Source organism: Peromyscus eremicus, chromosome 2, assembly GCF_949786415.1.
Source record: "Peromyscus eremicus chromosome 2, PerEre_H2_v1, whole genome shotgun sequence".
Lineage (NCBI taxonomy): Eukaryota > Metazoa > Chordata > Mammalia > Rodentia > Cricetidae > Peromyscus > Peromyscus eremicus.
The window spans coordinates 156,309,649-156,329,742 of record NC_081417.1 but is presented as its reverse complement, the minus strand read 5'-3'; the positions used below and the strand labels follow the sequence as shown (position 1 = coordinate 156,329,742).

General features: G+C 51.5%; 2 protein-coding genes across 4 annotated transcripts; one reads left to right on the top strand and one right to left on the bottom strand.

Moving 5' to 3' along the window:
* The first annotated feature begins 501 nt into the window (after positions 1-501).
* LOC131904290 (F-box only protein 6-like) lies at positions 502-6,563 on the top strand. 3 transcript variants are annotated; one of them, XM_059255368.1, is made up of 6 exons: positions 502-586; positions 2,403-2,811; positions 4,536-4,662; positions 5,090-5,185; positions 5,872-6,007; positions 6,145-6,563. In XM_059255368.1, the coding sequence occupies exons 2-6, from the start codon at positions 2,553-2,555 to the stop codon at positions 6,388-6,390; spliced, it is 864 nt and encodes a 287-aa protein (XP_059111351.1). In that variant the 5' UTR covers positions 502-586; positions 2,403-2,552; the 3' UTR covers positions 6,391-6,563. The 3 variants fall into 3 exon arrangements, with proteins under 3 accessions (XP_059111351.1, XP_059111352.1, XP_059111350.1); XM_059255369.1 differs by lacking the exon at positions 502-586 and adding an exon at positions 731-1,790; XM_059255367.1 differs by lacking the exon at positions 502-586 and adding an exon at positions 731-1,828.
* A 117-nt stretch (positions 6,564-6,680) lies between these two features.
* On the bottom strand, positions 6,681-12,156 carry Mad2l2 (mitotic arrest deficient 2 like 2). The gene is made up of 8 exons (XM_059255370.1): positions 11,461-12,156; positions 11,261-11,379; positions 9,363-9,434; positions 8,777-8,877; positions 8,033-8,127; positions 7,666-7,739; positions 7,195-7,287; positions 6,681-7,009 (listed from the first exon to the last, which is right to left on the bottom strand). Exons 1-8 carry the CDS (start codon positions 11,498-11,500, stop codon positions 6,968-6,970), a joined length of 636 nt encoding a protein of 211 aa, XP_059111353.1. The 5' UTR covers positions 11,501-12,156; the 3' UTR covers positions 6,681-6,967.
* Positions 12,157-20,094: the final 7,938 nt, after the last annotated feature.

Sequence of the window (20,094 nt, the reverse complement as noted above, 5' to 3'; positions counted from 1 at the left end):
ACCAAAAAAGGGTTTTTCTCCTTGAGAATCACTCAAGACCCAGAAAGAAACTGGACACCAGGTGGTGGTGCAGGCCTTTAATCCCAGCACTCGGGAGGGATGCTGGCAGATCTCTGTGAATTTAGCCTGATCTACAGAGTGGGTTTCTGGACAGCCAGGGCCAAGTAGAAAGACCCTGTTCAACACACAAACAAACACAACGGAAAACGTCTCCGGAAAGTAGCATTCCAGGTGAATGAGGACGGGGGCAGATCAAGTCCTGGCTGGCCTGTGGTAGGGACTGGATTCCAGGTAGCGCTTCCTTCGAAGAAGGAGGAAGCAGGACCGAGTGAAAGCAGGCTGGTGAGCTGCCTGTCGCCTGGAGCCGGAGACCGAAGCCCAAGAAACCTCGGGTGTAGAACCCCGGAAGCAGCGGCTTGGCGGTGGCCCCTAGGACCCTGAGCTCGTCTTCGCACCGACGCGGAAGGCCGCTTGTCAGTGCATGACGCGAGTGGGAGGACGGGACGGGGCGGGGCGAGCGACAGAGGACCGCGTCGCCAAGGTCCAAGCCCAAGGCCCGGCAGAGCTGCGGCCGCCCGGTGCCCAGGTCGCGACCGGGTGGGGGACGGGGACGGGGCTGGGAGGGGGTGGAGGTCACGCGCTCACGGGGAGGCTCAGGCCAGGCGCGATCCGTGTTCTCGAGTCCCGCGCCGGGACGCCGGGCCTCCTGTACGTACTCGAGTGTCCGGAACCGTGGCGACAGCGGCTTCTCCTTGGTGCAGAGAGCTTCATGCGCTAGGGAGGGACGTCTGCGCGTGACCGGGCCGTAGCCCGAAGTGGACTTTTCCACCAAGGCACACCAGGGGCACTGCACCTCCTTTGCAAGGTGGATTGTCGTGGGAGAAAGTGTCATTGGGGCGGAATGCCATCAGGGCCAGGGCAGTGGGAGGCTCCCGGCAGTGGGAGACCCCCACTGGGCGCCCAGTGACTCCCTGGTCTAGGCAGCTTTTAGGAGTTGCTGAAGTCTTTTAATCCACATAGTTTACTTGGATTTTTATTGGTTGTTTCTGAGGATGGAACCCGGGGCCTTCCGAGTGCTAGATAATAAGCGTGCTACCAACCTGTCAGCCCCCTCGGAAGCACAGGTTCCTGCTAGGCAAGTATCCACCAAATGAGTCACAGTCCCAGCCCTATTTACTTTTACTTTTTATTTTGAGACAGGTAGAAGTTGATCAGGCTCAGTTATCTGGGACTCTGGGGGTGTGCCACCATTGATACTTATTTGTTTGTTTGTATTTTGACACAAGACATTTTTTAAATGGTAAGTATTTGAAAGACCAAAGCAGTCTGTTCCCTGCCTCTCTAACTAAGCGTTTAAACAGGGCCCAGATCTCCTATGGTCCTTTCTTCCGCCATGGTTAAGAACTCCTCCAGGGCAAGGGCCAGTGTGCATCCGCCCTGCCGTGTTCTGGGACAGGAGCCCTCACAAGACCACTAGCAACCAGGGAAGCCTCAGAGTTTCTGTTTCCGGGAAAGTAGGTGGAAAAGCCTTTCCCCCAGGCGTAGGCAAGAGTGCTCATTTGAGTGACAGCATAGAGCCCGATTCAGCCCACCCCCACACCTAGGGCGGATCCCCGGGGTAACCTAAGAGTTTACCGACAGCCAGACACTCCCATTCTGATCTGGCCTGACGCCCAAGGCAACATATCGGCACCTGGGCATTAAAACGATGCTTTACTGCAGTGATGTCATATCAAGACTAGACAGAGAACTTAAGAGACCACGGAGTGGTACCGGAAGACTCTTTCCAGGTCAAGGGCCAACCATCTCCAATACAAAGCAGTTTAGGGTGAGGAGTTACAGGCAGTTTCCTGTAACCAGGGCTGACTTAGAAATCTTGATCCTCTTTTCCCCACCTCCCAAGAGCTGGAATAACAGATTCACCACCAGACCCAGCTCCTAAACAATTATTTTTCAATGGAGAGAGGGAACGCCTTTAAAAATCTTGTCTTTTTGTGGTTGTATTTTTTTTTTTTTTTTTTTTTTTTTTGAGGTGAAGTCTTGTTCTGCTGCCCAAACTGGCCTAGAACTGCTGGGCTCAAAGCCGGTGGTTCGGGTCAGTGGCAGAGTGCTTGCCTAGCATACATGATGCCTTTGGTTCCATCCCTAGCACTGCAAAGAACTTTTAAAAGCTTCATTTTGTTCTTGTGGTGGTTTTTGAAAACCAACCGAGGCGGACCTGACCTAGACTGTGAGTAGCCCAAGCAGTCCTCCTGCCTCAGCCTCCTGGATGCTTGGAGCACAAGCTGCTAAGTCTAGCACATGATTTGTATTTTCCAAATGCACGTAGCAAGGTCCCTGCGGATCTCAAGGGCCACACCCCACCCCCACCCTATAAGTGCTTCTTCCTCTCTGGGTTTCAGGTCAGGGGAAGACCTGCCTAACACGCTGCTCTAGAACCTGGTGAGAGGGGAGGAGGAGTCAGTCCTTTCTTGGATCTTCTGCTTGGGGCTCACCGCCACCGTCATCCCCTACCACTCCCAGGCCTGGGAGCATAGCTCCCCATTGCCGCCATGGTCAACATCAACGAGCTGCCAGAGAACATTCTACTGGAGCTGTTCACCCACATCCCCGCCCGCCAGCTGCTGTGGAACTGCCGCCCGGTCTGCAGCCTCTGGCGAGACCTCATCGATGTGGTGACGCTTTGGAAGCGCAAGAGCCTGCGAGAGGGCTTCATCACCAAAGACTGGGACCAGCCTGTGGAAGACTGGAAGATCTTCTACTTCCTGTGCAGCCTGCAAAGGAACCTCCTTCGGAACCCATGTGCTGAAGGTGGGCTGGGGGGTGAGGCCGGGCTGCCCTGGGAGCCTCTTCTCTACTTTGCTGAAATCAGGGCCTTTGTTCTTGCTTTTCCACACTGCCTGCCATGTTCCCGTGTCCCTAACACTTACCACACTCGGGCTCCTTGTTGTTTGGACCTAGACCCTTCATCTATTAAATGCGCATGGTTGGGGGATGTGTGCATGTGTCGGTCAGAGAGCAGATTGAGGGAGTTTGGTTCTCTCCTTCCACCATGTGGATCCTGGGCATCCAACTCAGGTTGTCAGGCTTGGCAGCAAGCACCCTTACCTGCCTAGCCATCTTCACCCCCTGGGCTGACACCTGAGCCGGGTGTGGCTGAGAACACCTTTAATCCCAGCACCCAGGAGAGGCAGAGGCAGGCGCATCGCTGTGAGTTCAAGGCCACCCTGATCTACACAGTGAGTTCCAGGACAGCTAGGGCTATATGGTGAGACTCTTGTCGTCGTCGCCCCCCCCACCCCCCCAACTCCCCAACCCCACCCCCCCCACCCCGCCAAAAAAAAAAGGGAAAGAAAGAGTTCTTGTCTGTATACTTTGAATGTCTGCCATTTTTTCCCTGTCCTGGCTACAATTCTCGAAGGTTAGGCAAACAATGGGAGTAGAGAACTTGGGGCCCTGAAGTGTCACTTGGCTTAGTGCTCAGAACAGTCATCCTCTGAGGGTGACCAAGGCTCAGGCCAGTCTGAATGCAGAGGCCGTGCCTCAGACACTCAATCTCCCTGCTTGCCCCAGATTCCACTCAGAAGCTGTCCAGCCAGGCTGCCAGCTCAGCTCAGGTCACCTCACTGAGCCACTCTGCCGCTTTGCCTTTTATAAGGCCCCCATGTCTAGCCTTACTCAGTCTCCCAGGGCTTTATCTCATGCCAGCCCAGCTCCTCAAATTCTCTTACGCCTTTGGTTCTATACTGGGGAGCCCCCTAGAATACATGGAAACACTGTGAGCTCTTAGGGGATGGTGAGTGCAATGGCAGGGCTCACCTGGTGATGGTTCTGGGCCATCATAAAGTAATACTCGCGCTCTCCCAGGTCTGCTATGCTTAGCCTGAAGGGGGGAAATCCCTGGATCTGACCCCATTCCTGAAGGTCTCTCACTACCACAGGACTCCTGCAGCTACCAGCCCAATGTACCATCTTGGCACTTGCCCAGGAGAAGGGTATTATCTAATGGTGTCGGAAGAGTGGGTTCCTTCGGCCCCTAGGATCTGGGTCACGTAGTTAACCAGGGCCTCCTCCTCCTCCTCCTAAACCTAGGAAAGCCAGTGGCCAGGTAAGCAGCCATATTGGAAGGAATTCCCATCAGTCCTAAGGTCTGCCCCATCACAGGCCCTTTGTGATCATATTCTCTAAGGATTGAAACACGGTTGTGAGGGCGCTGTGGCAATATAGAAAAGTGAGATTTATGTCAGAATTTTTCATCCTATTGTTTGGGGCAAGGCAGGAAGGAGTAAGCCTGAAGCCAGGGGTCGGGGACACCAAGGCACAGGTCATGCTCCTGGGCTGGTGGGACGCTAACCTTGGCTGCCGAGTACACTCTAGGGGATGCAAGCTGATTAATCCCTTTGGTGTCCACAACCCCCTTGAAGTCTCCCAGGACCAGAAAGGGCCTCAAAGTTTCAAGTGTATACATCAGGGCTGCAACTGCAGCTACTGGCAGAGTTCGAGGTGACTCTTACCTGTACTTCCTTCTTCCCCAGAGGACATGAGATTGTGGCAGATAGACTACAACGAGGGCGATGAGTGGAAGGTGGAGAGCCTCCCTGGGGAACACGGCAGAAACTTTCCTGACCCCAAGGTCAAGAAGTATTTTGTCACCTCTTTCGGGTAAGCAATGCTGTGGAAGAGGCGGGAGGAGGCTGCGCTAAGGGAAGAGTCAGGGGGACCCTGCCAAGTGCCAGGATAAGTGAGGGCTTCTAGAAGTTCAAGGAGGGGGTTCCAAACAGGGGTCGAGGAGCAGTGAGCTTGGTGGCAGGTTGCTGGCAATCGGGGAGATGGTTATCAGGTGACCAGGAGCTCACTGAACACAGAGTCAGGAGCAGAGTCAGCCACACTCCACAATATCCCATGGGATCAAATATTACCCAGGGAAAAGCAGATCTAATGCCCCATTTCCCTCAGATCCAAGGAGCTCTGCCCAGGGCCTGTCCTGGGGGTGGGGGGTGGTGTCTCCTGAGTTCCTTGAGCTATCTACCTGGCAAGGAAGGGCCCTGTCTAGCACACTGGCAGTGCAAGTCTTATCCTCTGTCCCCAGCATGTGCCTCAAGTCCCAGATGGTGGACCTCAAAGCTGAGGGCTACTGGGAGGAGCTGATGGACACCTTCCGGCCCGACATTGTGGTTAAGGACTGGTGAGTGGCCTATGTCCCCACCCCCTGTGTCTTCCCTCCTGCCAAGCCACTGCGACAGTCAACACAAAACTTCAGCTGTGTTTAGAGATGGCCACTGAGGTCTCAGATGAGCTAGCCGCCCTGGGACCAGAGGACTCTAGCCCTCCCTGAATTTTGTGGAGACTCATAGCTTTCTTACGCAGTGCCTCCCACTCCCTCGCTCTGGTTATCCCACACCTCTTACATTTATTTCTTTGGTGCTAGGGATGGAGCCCAGGACCTGCCTCAGGCTAAGCATACACTCTACTGCTAAGCTCCATCCTCAACCCCTCCCTATGGCCCTTTCTCAAGATCCCCCTCTGTGCCTACAATTATTGGCAAAAGAGTCTGGGGGGCCAATTCTCTGAGGATAATGGAGCCAGCTCTGAGCCAGCCCATTGCACAGGTTCCCATCTACTGTGCCATATGGTGACAGACTTGGACAGACAGCACCTTCATAGAAAGCCATTTTGGTTTTCAAGCTCACCCCTTTTCTTGGGTGGGAAAACTGAGGCAATATGTAGAAAGATGCTTCTCCGGGACACAGGGACATAAGGAATATGGAGCCAGCTAGCAGTCACAGACAGAGGGGTGCTTACAGATAGGAGCTGTCCTTAGAGCCAGCCTTCAGAGGCAGGGGTGCTCACCCTCTATTCCATCCTCCCTAGGTTCGCCCCCAGAGCGGACTGTGGCTGCATCTATCACCTCCGGGTACATCTGACCTCAGCTGACAACATCGTCTTGGCCTCCTTTGAGCCCCCACCTGTGACCATCGAACAGTGGAATGATGCCACGTGGAGGGAGGTGAGACCCTGCCTGCTTGCCTGCCACTCACTCTCCCAGGACCAGGCTGTCAAGGAACAAGGAGCAATTAAGTGTTCCGCAGTGCTAGGCTGTTCCTCCTCCCCAGGTCTCAACAGCTCCTTCCCCTCTCTCCCCAGGTCTCTCACACCTTCTCTGACTACCCTCCAGGCGTCCGACACATCCTTTTTCAGCACGGGGGCCAGGACACCCAGTTCTGGAAGGGCTGGTACGGCCCCCGTGTCACCAACAGCAGCATCATTATCAGCCACAGGACGGCCAAGAACCCCGCCCCTGCCAGAGCTCTGCCGGAAAACACTGTAGTAATAGGAGGAAGATACCCCTCAACTTTGGCTCCAGAAACCCTAATGGTAGACTTTCTCTGAGAGCCATCTGTCCCCCTCTGCTGGGGTCTGCTTTGCAAAGCAAAGTCTGGCAAGAGTTTAGTGGACAGTCAGGTCCCCCGTCCCATGACCTCCAGCAAACCCATCAACTCTGCGGTGATTTACAGTCACAGAGCTTTGACATTTTGTTGTAATAAATGTTTTCAGTAAGTCCAGCCTGGTTTGGGGTTTACAGGTGGGGTTGCTAACACTCTTGTGGAGAAACAGTCCCTCCCCAGAACAGCTTCCCTGCACCTGCCTTCTCCCGTTTTGGTTAATGACAATGCAGTCAGCCCTTTGGGGGCCCTTTATTAACGATAACTCACAGCACAGTATTCAGATGGACAGTGTTGGCCGGCTGAGCCCCAGGAGGCTGCTGAGAAACGGTGTCTGTCCTGGCATTCTTCCCTGGCCTCCTGGGAAGGCTGCCTCACCGAGGCAAGCAGGACTAAGCAGCCCAACCAGAGGGGCGACCACATGTCAAGGCGATAAGAGCACTTGGAGTCAGGGGGCCCTGCAGCACCGCCCTGGGCTGGGGCCCCAGAGTGGGACAGCTGGGCATCAGGTGGCAGGCACGCCCTCAGCTGTTTTTATGAGCTCGCTCTTCCACGTAGAGCTGCATCTAGTAGAGAAGGGGCTTTGGTCAGACCATGAGGTGCACGCTGGCAAGACTTAGGAAGGGATAGAAGGTAGAGGACCACCCCCACCCCCAAACCTTGGACAGCACACTCTCTAGCCTGGAATCAGCTCTGGGCCCTGAGTCTCCTAAATGAGGCTTCCTCCATCCCCTGACCTCTGAAAGCTCACCTTTAAAATGTCCGACGTCATGGTTTTTAGGGGTATCAGCCGGGGGTCATGCATGTGGACATCCTGTTCATCTGCCAGAATCCACGGGAAGTCCTAGGGATGGGATCAAGTGAGGGTTAGAAGGGGTTACACCTTGGTCAGTCTTCACTCTGCTAACCCTCCCCTCCAGTTACTACACGGGAGGGGGCGGGGTGCTGGGAACCCAAGCAATTTACATTCCCAGTGTGGTTCTAAAATGATCCTGAAACCAAAGGCCCCTCTCTGGAGAACTCTGTTCAGAAGAGCCAGGGTGAGCTCACCTCCTGGCACCATTGGGATTCTTCTCAGTACACACTTGGGTACACACGGATGTGGTCAGGTGGGTAACCCACAGGAGAGCCCACTTGATGCCAGGCACTGCCGTAAACAACAGTGCCAGCCACAGGCAGCACCCTGAAATTGTGCCCCCCCCACACACACACACACACTCACCTTGATGACCTGTATCTTCTCCATGTTTCGAGTGGCAGCTTCTCTTGTATGCACAAGGACTGTGAATGTGCAGCCTGCAGAAGGAATGCTTGGTCAAGGTCAAAGGTAAGTAGCCTCAGGATCCCACTGGACCAGGCTTCCTCCCTCCTCCCTCACTGGCTGGGCAGCACCACCCTCAAGATGTAAAGTGTAGCCAGTGGCAAAGACAGTGTCGATGGGAGCCTGAAATGTAGTAGAATCAGTCCTGGAGAGATGAACTCTCAGGTGCTGAGGGCAGGGAGAAGAGGGTGACTCAGGGCAGCTAACTAGGAAGAAGATAGGCATGCCAGGGTAACCAAGGAAACGCTGGGGGAGTGGGGCATCCCACCTGGAGGGTTGTGGTCCAGGACAGCGTCACACACACTAATCTTCAGGATGAAGGCTCGCAGCAGCTGCTCCACATGAGACAGTAAGGAGTCTGAACTGGGAATGGGAAAGGAGGTCTCCCATTCTGTCATGCTCCTCTGCCACCCCCAGCACACAGTGGACTCGCCAAACACCTTCCGTGCCAGAGAGAGCCAGCCCAGTCCCACCCACCTGACAGAATGGAGGCCGGTGCAGGGGTCCCTTTGGGCAGTTCTAATATTCAGCTGGTTAGAGGACACCCAGGACACAGCTCAAGCCCCTGCATACTTCAGGACTCCAAGACAGGAAGAGAAAGGGCTTGAGGCCGCCTAGCCAGGGGACAGGTTAGCTCCCGACTCCAGTGCCCTTCCCTCAGCACAGAGAGCAAGTAACTGAGTAGCTACTATAGACACCATGGTAACCAGTCAACTTGGTCAGAGTCCTGGGCTTACAATCACTGGGTGACACCACACAGGTCACCTCTCAGGACCCTGGTTTCTCCATCTACACAATAAGGCTAGGGACTAACATTAACCACTTCCTGGGATGTTTCAGGGGTGACACAGGGTGACCCTGTCACCTCTACCATTCCCAAAGGTTTGTGGCCAGTGTGTCTCAGATCCTAACAGTAGGTATTGCCATTTCAGGGTCTCTACTAAGGTAATGTGGAGCTGGTAGAGGGATCCCTGTGAGAGACTGCAGCAGCCAGCCGAGGGTGACAGCTTACCTGATGGACAGCAAGGGCGGCTGAGTGATCTCAAAGACAAACTTCTCCACTGGACGGTGTTCCTTATCCAAAATCACCACCACTACCTTCTCCACATCATTCTGTAAGCACAGGAACGCCTGCTCCAGAGCTATACACAGGGCCCAGGCAGCGGTGGGACAGGGCACTGGCTAAGGCTACCTGGATCCTAGCAAGCAGAGATGCAGGCTGGCTCCCAAGACATGATGATATTGGCCAGCAGAGATGCCTGGAGGTCTCCCAACAAGCCTCAGACCAGGACAAGATAAAGTAGAAAAAACCCAGGGGGGCCCAGCCCAGAGAGAATGGGAAGCAGGGAAGCAGGGATGGGACAGAACATGGGGACATGAAAAGAAGCAGATCTTCCAGGGTAGGCCCCACCCAGATCTGGCCCAAATAATCGACCCCAGATGTGACCTACATGCCCCAGGACCTGCTAGCTGGGGGTGGTCTTCAGAGTGAAGCTTCTGGTTCTTAAAAGATATGAGCACTCCCCACAGAGTCAGCCCAGAAGTAAGGAGGAACAGATTGGGTGTGGAGTGTCCGTTAGGACCTGGGGCCCCCTCACCTTCTCCAGGAGTGGTTTGACGCAGTGAAGTGTGTCCTGAATGTACTGGTTCAGCTCCGGGTGACAGGACATCTGCACACAACCCCACAGGGCTGTTGAAGCCCAAGGCAGGAATGGGGGAACACCAACAACCCACACACATACACATGCTGGTTTTTGGACAAACAACAGCCATTCCCCAGGTCTCCCTGCCTGAGAGACCCAACACGTCACCATGGTGCTAAGAACTATGGATGAATGTATCCCTGGAGAGATACTCAAAGACAGGTACCCCATCTCAGCACTGGCATTTGACATTAACATTAAGAAGCTGTGTAGGGCCAGGCTGCGGAGCTGCACGCCTTTAATCCAGTGCTTGGGAAGCAGAGACAGGCAGATCTCCTGAGTTCAGGGCCAGCATGGTCTGCAAAGTGAGTTCCAGGACAGTCAGGGCTACACAGAGAAACCCTGTCTCGAAAGACAGAACAAAAAGAAAAAAAGCTGTGTAGGGCCAGGCATGGTGACATATACCTTTAATACCAGGCAGAGGCAGGCAGATCTCTTGAGTTAAGGCCAGCCTGAGCAAGGGCTATACAGAGAGGCTATCTGGGAGAGTTGAGGGGAAGAGCTGTGTGGCCACAGGCAAACGACTTAATATCTCTGAGCTTAATGATGTCATCTGGGAAGATCTAATAAAGGTGACGATTAAATGTGACTGCTGGTGCGCAAAGGTGCTTCGGAGATGTTTGTTTCCATCTACCACCTCCCAGGGTTTAGAGGTCGTAATTCTCGGGCTGACTGACTGACTACAATGGGAGGGACTTGGGAGGAAGACAGCATGTCTACTGTCTCACCTTTGAAACCCAGGAGCCAAGCAGGGTGGCCCACATCTTTAATCCCAGCATTTAGGAGGCAGACGGATCTCTGAGTTCAAGGATAGCCAGGGCCATACTGAGACACCTTGTCTCAGAAAACAAAATAAAAAACAGGAAGCTTGGTAAAGATCTCTGGTAATCCTAGGATGCAGGAGAATCAGGAGTTCAAGGCCAGTCCCAGTTTCCTAACAACTCCAGCCCAGGATAGACTACATGAGGTCTGGATTTAAAAAGGGGGCAGGGTGGAGTGGGGTGGGTGGAGAAATACCTCAGCAGTTAAGAGCACTTGTCACTCAGCCACCAGAGTCAGGTCCCCACCTTAGGGATCTTACAAATGCCAAGGGTTCCCATGCCCCTTCTAGCCTCAGTGGGCACCCTACATACAAACACACATACACATACAATTAAGAGAAATCTTAAAAAATAAAAAGCTTGCCAGGCAGTGGTGGTGCACGCCTTTAATCCCAGCACTTGGGAGGCAGAGGCAGGAGGATCTCTGTGAGTTCAAGGCCAGCCTGGTCTACAAAGTGAGTTCCAGGACAGGCTCCAAAGCTACACAGAGAAAGCCTGTCTCGAAAAACAAACAAACAAACAAATAAATAGCCAGGTGTGGTGGCTCACACCTTCATTCACAGCACTAGGGAGGCAGAGGCAGGAGGATTTCCGTGAATTGGAGGCCAGTCTGATCTACATAGTGGGAAATTCAAACCAGCCATGCCTACACTGTAGCACTCTATCTCAAATAAGTAATAATGATTTTTTAAAAATCTAAAATTCAGAGTTTAGGGAGAATGAGGAGAGAAAGAAACTGCTAAGCACTGTGGGAATGCTCTACCCAAGCCAAGGTTCCCAGCCTCGAAACCCCTTTAAAATAAAAGCTTGGAATAGCTCTTATCCAAGGGTCCCTATTCCATCTGCAGTCAGGACGGAAAAGCCAGGCAGTGTGAGACAGGAGGCTGTCATCTATCTGCCTCCGTTGGGGAGTGAGGGAGCTTGTAGGAAGAAAAAAAAGGTTTTTAAATCCAGCCGGCCACCGGGGCTCACCTGAACTGGCACGTTGTACTTCTTGCGCTTCTGGAAGATGCCCACTGGGTAGACCTCGCGCACATAGAGGATCAGGTGCACAGCCACCTCCAGGAACTCGGAGAGCACGTCCGCCACCACTGTGGAGGAGACACAGTTGATGAGCACGACTCCAGCCAGGACCACCCCCGCCCTACCGCCCTGCAGGCCCGGATCCCTACCTTGGCCAAAGTTGAGGTCTTGGCGCGTGAGCGTGGTCATCCTTGGCCGCCTGGGGGAGGGCGCGGAGGTTGTCAGTGGAGACCCACGGCACCCCGCCCCGCACGCGGGAAACGCAGCCCGGTCGGGGAAGCCCCACCCCCTGAGCGGCCGGATCCCTCCCGGCGGAAATCCCGCCCTCTCCGCGCTCCTCTCCGCTTGCCGGCTCTGGCTTCGGCCTCAGGTTCGAAACTTTGCTCGGGCGACTGGAGCCACCGGCCAGGACCCTCCGCAGGTCCCCCAGTATTCCCTGGCCTCAGAAACCACCGTGATGCTCCCGCGGAACCAGCGCTGCCGTCGATCACGCCCACCCCTGAAGCTGTCCAATCCGGGCCTCGCCCTGCTGGGAGAGGCGGAGCATCCTCGGGGGCGGGGCTTAGGGGCGGAGACCCGCCTGAGCGACAGGGATCTCAGGAGAGTAAGCTAAGCCGCCTTTGGACTTCAGGTGGGAGAGATAAAGAGATTTCGTTGGCCTCTACACAGGATCTCTGTGTTCCCCGCTCCCGGGCATTTCTCTTTAGTAGTTGCAAGTGAGAGCCAGCTGCAAAGCACAGCTGGGGACCAAGGGAAGGCAGCGACATCTGCTGCTAGTCCAGAGCCTGCGTCCCCGGAGTCTCAGCTTGCCCAACCGAAAGCGAATCCGCAGGCTTGGGGGCGGGGACAGGGGAGGTCTGAGATGTACCCGAGACGCTCCACCCCCACCCGGAACCCAAGTGCTATGGGGCTTGACCTCCCTAAAGAATTAAATGTCCCACGATTTCTTCACAATAGCTGACCTTTGGAAGCAGCAGCCGAGTGCTAGGAGCCTGGGCAGGGTGTCTGTGGGTTGACTCACTAAATCCCCAGAATACGTGTGGATTCCTGTCTGTCTTCTTTCTGCTGATGAGTCTAATGAGGACTTGTCTGTGTCACACAGCTAGTTGAGGGGACGAGCAGTAATGCTGCTCCAGGGTCCTACCTGCAGAAGCACGGACTCAATTCCAGAAGAGCCGAAAGGGCCTCAGATCATTTTAGTAGTACGAGAATTACATCCATAATATGGAACCATTTTATGTAACAAACCCCGATTTCTATTTATTTATGTGCGTGGGTGTTTTGTCTGCCTGTATGATTGGACACTACGTGAGTACTTGGTGCAGGTAAAGGCCAGAAGAAGGCATCCGATCTCCTGAAACTGGAGTTATAGATGGCTGTGAATCGCAAATTGAACCCCACCCCCAACACCCAACACCCAACACCCCGTTCCCTGTCCTCTGGAAGAGCAGCCAGTGCTCTTAACCGCTAAACCATCTCTCTACCTCCCCAAACTCTGAGTTATATTAATTCCTTCATTAGCCCTAGGAGCTAAATATTGCCTTTTCAGCTCCACTCTATAGATGCAAAACAGGCCCAGGAACGTTCCTTCATTGACTGAAGCCACACAGGTAGAAGATGTTCCAACATTAGGTGAGAATTCCGTTTAACACACAGCCTTCTATAACAGATAGGAAAACTGAAGTTGGAGAAGTGGCCGGAGTTACAGGTGACAAGGCAGGCCTAGAAATCGAGAGAACTCAGACCAGTGGTTCTCAGCTTGGGAGATGCGACCCCTACGTGGGTAGAGCGACCCTTTCACAGGGGTCCCGTATCAGATATCCTGTATATCAGATATTTACATTAAGATTCATAACAGTCAAATTTCCGTTATTAAGTAACAATGAAAGTAATTTTATGATTAGGGGTCACCACAACATAATGAACTGTATTAAAGGGTCGCAGCATTAGGAAGGTTGAGGACCACTGGCTTGGACTCTGCCCTCCAGGGGTATAAGAGTTGTCTCAGTCTGTTTCCATAGAGAATGTTGCTTTAAAGCTCATCCCTGCAGCCTCCTTCCCAGAAGCTTTCAAACCCATATTTACATCCTTCTCATGGGAAGAGATAAGTAGCAGGCCAGAGGTAGGATTAGCCCAAAATATGAGCAAAGCAGTTCTCAAAATGCAAACCTAGAAAGTCTGTACCTCAGCCCCCAGGGACCCTATTAAACCCTGGCTGTCCAGCTGCCCTGATTGCCTGACCAGGGCAGGCTTACAGCGGTGCTCCGCTCTTTAACAAGCTCCCCAGGGAACTTGTATGCCCAAGAAAATGTGGGAGCTGCCAGCAGAGTTTGCCTGCATTCTGTAACATGTCGGGGCTTAACCCGGTAGGATGGCTGGTTCGGCTTTAGGAACTGATACACCTGTCAGCGAGCACAGCAATCCTGCCCACATCACACCATGTTTGACAGAGCCTCTTCCCCACAGAGCTGGCCGGGCAACTCACCGCCTTGAGGTTTGCAGACCTGAGTGCAGTGAGATTTCATCATGGTGGGTTGGGGAATGCCAGAGCCTTCCTCTATCCGCCCCTCCCCACCCCTAGCTTCTGAAGAGCGTTTTCGTTACTGATGTGGGTGGGGTGGGGGGAGATTCTGAGGTAACATGGGACCAGCTGGGGACCTCTGCCTGTAACTCTGCAGCGCCTGGGTTTTCTTCGTATTAGTCATAGCAGCATGATGGATGGCTAGAGGACTGATTGCATTATGGGGGAAGTTATTGTTTTTGAATCCTCATTTGGTGGGAGCCTGTTTTTCAATGTTATTTGCGTGTTTCTCACCATAAGGACACTATGTCATGGGGGGGGCTGGGAAGGAAAGTCACATGTCAAGGAAAAAGGAGTGTGTATGTGTTTGCCATCTAGAACAGATCCCTGGGGGCCCTCAATGGGGACGGAGGTAAAAATCACTCCCAAAAGATACAGGAATGGAAAAAGAGAAGGCAGACCATAAAAAAGGTGTGAGCACCAGCCCTGCAAAGATTAAGCCTCCACTGATGTACCAAAGGATTCTGAGAGTGTGCTAAAACACACAAAGAGTGAACTGGGCAAAACCTTTGTCAATGCTGTGTGCAGACTTGCAAGATGCTTCTGTAGCCAATTTCTTGTCCACAGAAGGGATCACAAAAGCATCATCTGGGCAGGTGAGATGGCTCAGCAGGTAAAGGGGCTTGCCACCAACCCGGACAACCTGAGTTCAATCCCCAGGACCCACATGTGGAAGGAGAGAGAACCGACTCCCACAAGTACACACATGCTGCTTCTCTCTCTCTCTCTCTCTCTCTCTCTCTCTCTCTCTCTCTCTCTCTCTCTCTCTCTCTCTTCTCTCTCTTTCTGTGTGTGTGTGTGTGTCTGTCTGTCTGTCAATAAATAAATAAATGTAAAAAATAAATTAAACTAATTAATAAAAGGTCCACATCTTTCCCATTTGTCTCAGGTTCCTAGGACAACAAACACATGGGCAGGAAAGAGAGAAGGAACCAACCCCACGAAGCCTGGTGGCAGTCCCGGGACCATGATGATCCTGTTTGGAGAAGAGACCAGCTCAGGTTCTCCAGGAACATGTGTCAAGGGAATGACTGAAACGAAGGGGGAAGAGGACGTGATCACAAGGGCTCCTGCCCAGTGGCCTGATCTGTGCTCCAGCTTCCTTAGAAAGATTAAGCTAAGACTCTGATGCCAGCAAAGCCAGAGTGTGGGCTGTTCCTCCCGGAACCCACCACACCTACTGCCCACTTATGTGTCCACTTGCTTCTCTTCACCACCCAGATGTTCATCCAGCCTTAGCTTGCTCATCTGTAAAGTGGGAAACTATAGATCCAGTCCCCAAGGGTTATCTGGACATGGTGGCGTACTCTTTGAGTCCTGGCACCCAGGAAGCAGGAAGAGTGACACAAAGTTCAGGCCAGCCAGAGCTACAGAGTCTTTCCCCAAAATTAATTAAGATAAAATTCTGTTTATTTTGGATTTTTTAAAATTTTGTGTATGAATGCTTTGCCTACCTGTGTGTATGTGTACCACACATGTGTCTGGCATCTGCAGAGGTCAGAAGAGTACCCTCTTCTGATTCCCTGGAACTGGAGTTATGGGTGGTTCTGATCCATCATATGCATGCATAGAATCAAACCCAGGACCTCTGCAAGAGCAATGAGTGCTCTAAACCACCGAGCCATCTCTCCAGCCCAAAATAAAACAAAATTGCTGGGCGGTGGTGGCACACACCTTTAATCCCAGCACTCAGGAGGCAGAGTCAGGTGGATCTCTGTGAGTTCGAGGCCAACCTGGGCTACAGATCAAGATGCAGGACAGGCACCAAAACTACACAGAGAAACCCTGTCTTGAAAAAAAAAAAAACCAACAAAACAAAACAGAAAACAAAAATCAAACAAAATTCTATACAATTGAGTAAATATTTATAAATAGTGCATAAATGGTCAACTAGTGGCCAGATGACAGTACTATTAAGATCTACACGGGACTGATGAGCCTGACAAATGAGGTCAACCCCCAGAAACCACATGATGCAAGAAGAGCACCCACCCCAGCCAGTCATCCTTTGATCTACACACACACACACACACACACACACACACACACACACAATATAAAAACGAAGATTTAAAAATAAAAAAGATCTACACAGACCATCAGGCATGGTGGCACAGACCTGAAATCCCAGCACTGGTGAGGCAGAGGCAAGAATAGCTGAATTTGAGGACAGCCCAGTCTACTACGTGGAGAGTCCAGGCTGCCGAAGCAATGCAGTGAAACTCTGTCTCAAAAATAAAACCCAACACAGACTACTTAAGCCCTCAGGAGGACCACAGTGGATAAACGGTCTTTTCAAAATGATGTCCTGAGGCTGGGGTGTAGCTAAGTTGGTAGAATGCATACTTAACATGCACGAAACCCTCAGTTTGGTCCCCAGCATCTTATAACCTGGGTGATGTGGTGGAACACACCTGTAATCTCACCACTCAGGTAGAGGCAGGGGGACCAGAAGTTCAAGGTTATCTTCAGCTACATAGTGAGTTCAAGGCCAGCCTAAGACTCACAAACTGAGTCTCAAGCAAATGAACAAAAGCTATCTTCTCTATCCTTAGCATCCTCCTTTTCCCATTTCCATTTCTGGAGGCAACAGACAGGCCCCCTGGATGCTCTAGGAGGAGATGGACGCAACTTCACAGCATGAGATGCATAAAGATGACAAGTAGTGACCAGTAGACAATCCTTCCGATCTCACTTGGCTTTCTGGAGGAGAGCCTGGAATACACAACTGCCCCAGATCCTCCAATCTGTGGCTGACCTCCAACCCACACCAAAGCTTCCACTTCAGGGCAGTGACAATGGACAGCTTCCAAGCCTTCAGTTAGCACACAGTCCACACACACCAATCCCTCCGTGGATGTGCTGGCCTGGCTGGTCACAGAGCCACCAACTCTGATGGGCTATGAGGATAGCTTTAGAAGTACCTGGATTAAGGAGGGTATTTCTGGAGAGGATCCACTGAGGCAGGGAAGATCTACCCTGAATATGGGTGGCATTATTCCATGGGCCAGGGACATGGAAAGAACGTCTTCCATCATGTGAACTGCTCATCTCTGCTCTTGCCTCCCACCATGATGCCCCAAACCCTCTGAAAACATGACCTAAAATGGATGCTTCCTCCCTTAGGTTATTTCTTTCAGGGATCTTGTCACAGTGACTACAAAGGTTTATTGTAGCACCTTTGACTTCCGCTCAGAGAAATGCAGAGACACTCTCTGCCCTACTGTGTGTCCTATGTACCCCGAGGCCACCATCCTGAGCCAGATCAGCTGCCATTTTTTAATAACTTTTTTCCTTTTCTTTTTTGGTTTTTTGAGACAGGGTTTTTTTCTGTGTAGCCCTGGCTGTCCCGGAACTCACTCTTGTAGTCCAGGCTGGCCTTGAACTCACAGAGATCCACCTGCCTCTGCCCCCCAAGTGCTGGGATTAAAGGCATGCACCACCACTGTCCTGCTAAGGAATAACTTCTTCACTGAAAAATAATTCATAAATCATAAAACTTACATTTTTCTCTATGTATTTCAGTAGATTTTAGGACAGTTACAGAGTCGGGCATCAGCCACTACCTAATTCCAGAACATGTTCATCAATCAAAACAATAAGCAAAAAGTCAGGCCAGCAAGCTGGCCCACATAAGGTGGAAAGAGAAAATCAACTCCAGAAAGCTGTCCTCTGACCTCTACACATGCACGGTGGCCTCTACACATATGCATGCATTTGGGTACACACACACACACACACACACACACACACAAAATACACTCACACACATAATAATAATAATAATAATAATAATAATAATAATAATAATAGGGGCTGGAGAGACGGCTCAATGGTTAAAAGCACTTCCAAAGGACCTGGGTTCATTCCCAGCACCTACATGGCAGCTCACCACTGTCTGTAACTTCACACAGATACATATGCAGGCAAAACACCAATGCACATAAAATAAAAATAAGTAAATAAAATAATAATAAATGATAATTTTAAAAAAGAGGGGTGGGAGAGATGGCTCAGCAGTTAAGAGCACTTGTTGCTCTTGCAAAAGACCCCCGATTGGTTCCAAGCATCCACATGGTAGCTTACAGCCACCTGTGACTCTAGTCTCAGGGGATCCAAGACCCTATTCTGGCCTCCATGGGTAGGTACTACATTCACATGGTGCACACATACGTGCAGGCAAAAACTAAAACACTTAAAATAAAAAGAAATTTACAGTGGGTGGTGGCGGCACACCCTTGTAATCGGAGCATTCAGGAGGCAAAGGTAGGTGGGTCTCTGAGTTTGAGGCCAGCCTGGTCTACAGAGTGAGTTTCAGAACAGCCAGGGCTACACAGAGAAACCCTGTCTCAAAAACAAAAACAAAAACAAATAAACAAAAATGCAATTGGACCTCTGGCGTTTCTTATATCTGGCTTGTTTGACTCAGCTTAATGTTTACAAGGTTTATCCAGATAGATAGATAGATATGTGTATGTATGTATCATTTCTTTTTTATTTGTTGTTATTACTATATTTTTTGGGGGGGTACTAGGACTTGAGTCCTAGTATCCTTATATTTGCTAGGCAAGTGCTCTACCATTGAGCCACATCCCCAGCCCTACTTTGGTCCCTTTAATTAGTTAATTTTTGTTGTTGTTTGTTTATTGGGAGGTATGCACCATTGCACCTGTGTGAAGGTCAAAGGACAATTTGGGGTCACTTCTCTCTTTCCACCGTGTGGGTTTTGGGGTTCAAATTCAGGTTGTCATGCTAGGAGCCTGGTTGCTGCCCTCCTTATTCCTTTTTAGGACCAGTTAACATCCCCTTGTACTGATGGACCACAGTGTGCCCTCTTATCTGTTGATGGATACTTGGGTCTGCTTTGGCCAATCAACTGCCCCATTTTACAGATAGGGAAACTGAGGCCCCAAGACATCATAATCTGGATGGGGCAGGAGCCTAGTCCCCTCCTTTGTCACTCTGGAAGAGCCTAGGGAACAGTTGGGAACGGGCAGAGTAACATTTGAAACAACCTCCAGGGGGCTTCTGTGTGCTGTGAGTGCACACCAGGCCACTGCTTGATCCTTGAAGAGAGTCACACTTGTTCACTGCTACCTCCTTAAGTCCAGGCGCTTCTCTGCTGTAGGTCCTCACTGCTCTCCATGTTTTGCTTTTATTTTTGTATGTTGTTGTTTCATTTGTTTGTTTTTGAGACAAGATCTCTCTACATCTGCTGTCCTGGAACTCACTGTATAGACTAGGCTGGCCTTGAACTCACAGCAATCTACCTGCCCCTGCTTTCTGAGGGCTAGGATTAAAGTATGCACCATAAGCCCGGCGCTTTTGATTTTTAAAGATTTATTTGTTTCAGGCTGGAGAGATGGCTCAGTGGTTAAGAGCACTGCCTGCTCTTCCAGAGGTCCCAGATTCAGTTCCCACATGGCAGCTCACAACTGTCTGTAACTCCTCTTCCAGGAGGATGCAACACGCTCACACAGGCATACATGCAGGCAAAACACCAATGTATATAAATTGCAAATAAATAAATTTTAAAAATATTTATTTGTTTCTATGTGTGTTTGCCTGCAGGACTGCCCATGCACCTCTGGTGTGTCTGAAGAGGGAAGCCAGAAGAGGGCATCAGACCCTCTGGAACTGGAGTTAAAGGGTGGTTGTGAGGCTGCCATGTGGGTGCTAGGAACTAAACTGCTTTTGCTTTTTACTCTAGTACAATCCATTTTCAAGCTCCGGAGTCATAATGAAGCTGTGTTCAGTAGGTACTCACAGAAGCAGTGATTTGAACCTTCCAGCTAGTCTTTTTCGCCAAGCCATTCTGTGTCCGCCATGGCCATGCGATAATCTCACAATGGCAGTGGCCTCATTTCCCTGGAGCCTCTCTTGTGGGCTAGGAGGTTCAGAACATTTTTCTTACACAGACCACGGCCACTAAGCCTTAAAGCCCGAGTTCCTTACAATGACGCGCTCCAAGAAGTTAGGTAATTTGCCCAAGGTTTGGCACCGGAGGAGGAACCCAGGCATCTTGCCTGATGCGGAGCCGCGTTCCTAAACATCTAAGCCACAATCTGTCACACTGGAAATGGAAGCCTCTCCCGCTTCCCACGTGCCGGGTCCGCCCACTACTCTCTGATCTTTGAAATGTCGGCGGCCCTATTGACCCCATTGTGAGTTATGGGGGCTGTGGGACCCGTAACCCAGCATT